The sequence below is a fragment of the Chinchilla lanigera genome, unplaced genomic scaffold, assembly GCF_000276665.1.
Source record: "Chinchilla lanigera isolate Chin_1 unplaced genomic scaffold, ChiLan1.0 scaffold00036, whole genome shotgun sequence".
Taxonomy (NCBI): Eukaryota; Metazoa; Chordata; class Mammalia; order Rodentia; family Chinchillidae; genus Chinchilla; species Chinchilla lanigera.
The window spans coordinates 18,507,121-18,510,008 of NW_004955437.1; the positions used below are offsets into that span (position 1 = coordinate 18,507,121).

A 2,888-nucleotide genomic window follows, 5' to 3' on the forward strand; every position below is an offset into this window, starting at 1 on the left:
CTCTTTAGGCAATACAGGAGACTGAATCAAGGGCCTTGCACATGCTAGCAAGGACTCTGCCACTGAGCTATATCCCTAGCCTTTTTTATTTTATTTAGAGACAGCCTCAATAAGTTGCCTACGCTGGTTTTGAACTTGTGATCCCCCTGCCTCAGCCTCCTGAGTACTATAATATTCTTTCTAACAAACCAGTTAACGTAAGTTTCCCTGAGTTCTGCAAATGATCCTACCAAATTAATCAAGCCTAAGGGAAGAGTCACAGGAATCCTGAGTTATCACTGGTCAGTCAGAGGCACAGGTCACTGTCTATGGCTTGCAACTGTCACATGAAGTGGAGCTGTCTTGTGGGACTGAGCCCTTAACCTGCGGGACCTCTGATGCCATCTCTAGGTAGATAGAGTCAGAAGTGAACTCAGTCATAGGACACCCAGTTGGTGCCCACTAGAGGATTCTGGTATATGGGGAAAAGCCACTATACACCTGGCAGCAGACTGTGCTTTTCTTTTCTCTCATTTGCACTAATAAAGCATATAATCTAATAGACTGGTTAGGGCATAGAGATCATAAAAAATTATTTTTGACAGTATTTTCACAAAGACCCTTACCAGAAGCAAATCCCTCCCAGTGACTACGTGTCAACTGCTCCAAACAGCCCACAACCTTGCTCCACACGTCGTCAAACACATAGGCAAGGACATCCTCTTTCATGCAGTAGAACGGGGCAATGGGAGGGTACCCTAACTTCTGTTTCTCTGCAGCTGCTTCTGATTTCTTTTCATGAAATCCCTCTTCCCTGAAACAGAAGCAAGAGAGAAAGACCTCATGATTATTCTTCACTGAGCGCCCACCACTGTCCTTTGTGCTTCTTAGGAATGTAATTAGTGCCCTGTCCCCTCCCACATGCCCTATGTATGAAGCTGCCTTGTGAAAAAAGTTCTCGAAAGAGGAAACTGCATTTCTCTTTTTATCCCCATCTTACCCTACTACTCTGCAAAGAAGTCAAGAGCCACAAGCACAGAAGTTCCTGTGGGGAGCTTCTAAGACACTGAGCGTGTTACCCAGCAGCCGCTGCCCCCCAAGTCTGTCTGCTGCTCTGACAGGCAACACCAACAGGCCTGGGGTTCGGAGGAAGGAAAATCTAGCTGGTGGACTACTCACCCATCATAGATGGATTATGAACTGAGGCAAAGCAAATTCTGAAACTGGTTTGGGGTAGGAAGAACTATCTCCAGGCTTCTACAGTGCAAGTTACCCTACGGCAGCAGAGGTCTTAGGAGTTAAATAGGGAACTGCGGCATAAAGAAGGACATGAGAAGTTTACATGGGGCAGCTACAGACTCTCTCCTCTGCCTTCCCAGGGAAGAGCTGGCACCAAGTGGAACAGTAAGCTGTCGAATTATTTGTATTTAATATTATACTTCTATCTAGAAGAGATAATACATTCACGTTTATGAAAAAAATTGAAATCAAAAGAACACAGTGAAAAAGAAGTCCCTTAAATCTTTTTCCTGCGCTTGGTCTCAAGTAAATATTATACACTGTTCCAGAGAAATAGCTGCATCATACACTATAATGAACCTTGTTCTTTTATTTAGTAATTTATCTTGGTCTTTGATCCCTATTGGTATTAATCTGCCTCTCAAAAACAGCTACATATTCTATTGGGTATGCTATAATATAACAAAGGAGCCCTTACTGATCAGTAGTCAATACTGCAATGACTATAACTACATATAGTTTCTTGGTTTCACGTGTGATCGTATATGTAGGATAAATTCCTATAAATGGAACTGTTAAGAGGCATATGCTTTTCAGTTTAAAAGATATTGCCCAGCTCCCTCTAAAAAGGGTCTGTGGTCCAATGGTGAAAGAATGTGCCTTTTCACACACCTAAGAATTATCAAACTTCTTTATCTTTCATTCTCTGCTAATCTGACAAATAATAACAGTATCTTATCATAGCTTTAATTTGCATCTCTAACGTGAATGAGGTTGAATTTCATTTCATGTTTAAATGTATTTTCTTTTTATATGAATGTACTGTTCACACTGACTGTTTTAGTCCTTGGTCTTTTCCTTACTGATGTATATATTAAGGAAATAAACTTTGTGTAGATATTTTTGCCAGCTTGTCATTTGTTTTTCGACCTTATGAGTTTTTCACTATGTAGAAATTTCATCTTATGCAGTCATTTAAGAATTTTTTTTTAAATTTTATTTTTAAAAATTAAAAAAACTAACAAAACAACAAAGAAGACAAAATCAAAACAACACAGAAACAACAAAAATGATACATGACCTCAAAACAAAAATTAAAAATGGTTGCTACATTACATACTGTTACCTCAACAAAGTTGCTCAGTTCACCAGACATAAGAATGTAAGACTGATCAAACAATCAAAGACAGAAACAAGTAATAAAAAAAAACAACACTGGAAGAGCTTCACCATACAAGATGGTAGGAGTTCAACGATGGTTTTTATACTGCATATTGCTGTTTTCAGATTAGTCATTCTGATTTACCAAATTCAAGTGTGCAAAGTTGGTCAAGAAAAAAGAAAATTTTAAGCATTGACTGTTCCTTTCAATAAACCACAGACATCAGCAATATACCTACAGTGAAATAAATCAGGGGCTGGGGATTTAGCTCAGCAGCACAGCGCCTGTCTGGCAGGCGCAAGGTCGTGAGTTAGAGTCCCGGTACTGGGGGGGGTGGGGGGGGAAGAAATCAGATTCACATGTGTAAACATCGTATCTCCTCTCTATTATAAGAACTTGAAAGAGTAAGTAAAATCTGAAAGGTACAATAGATATTGTGAAAAGGAAAAGAAATTGCTCAAATACGAAGGAGCAACTAGGATGAAGGAGGGGAGAAGAAGAAAGAAGG

General features: G+C 39.7%; 1 protein-coding gene across 6 annotated transcripts in view; it reads right to left on the minus strand.

Annotated features, from left to right (window-relative positions):
• Positions 1-2,888, minus strand: part of Fam149b1 (family with sequence similarity 149, member B1) — a 45,171-nt gene that overhangs the window by 14,662 nt on the left and 27,621 nt on the right. For all 6 annotated transcript variants that reach the window (XM_013516751.1, XM_013516752.1, XM_013516750.1 and 3 more), the window contains one exon: positions 606-793. In XM_013516751.1, coding sequence (XP_013372205.1) covers positions 606-793 — 188 coding nt within the window. The remainder of the gene's footprint in view (positions 1-605; positions 794-2,888) is intronic.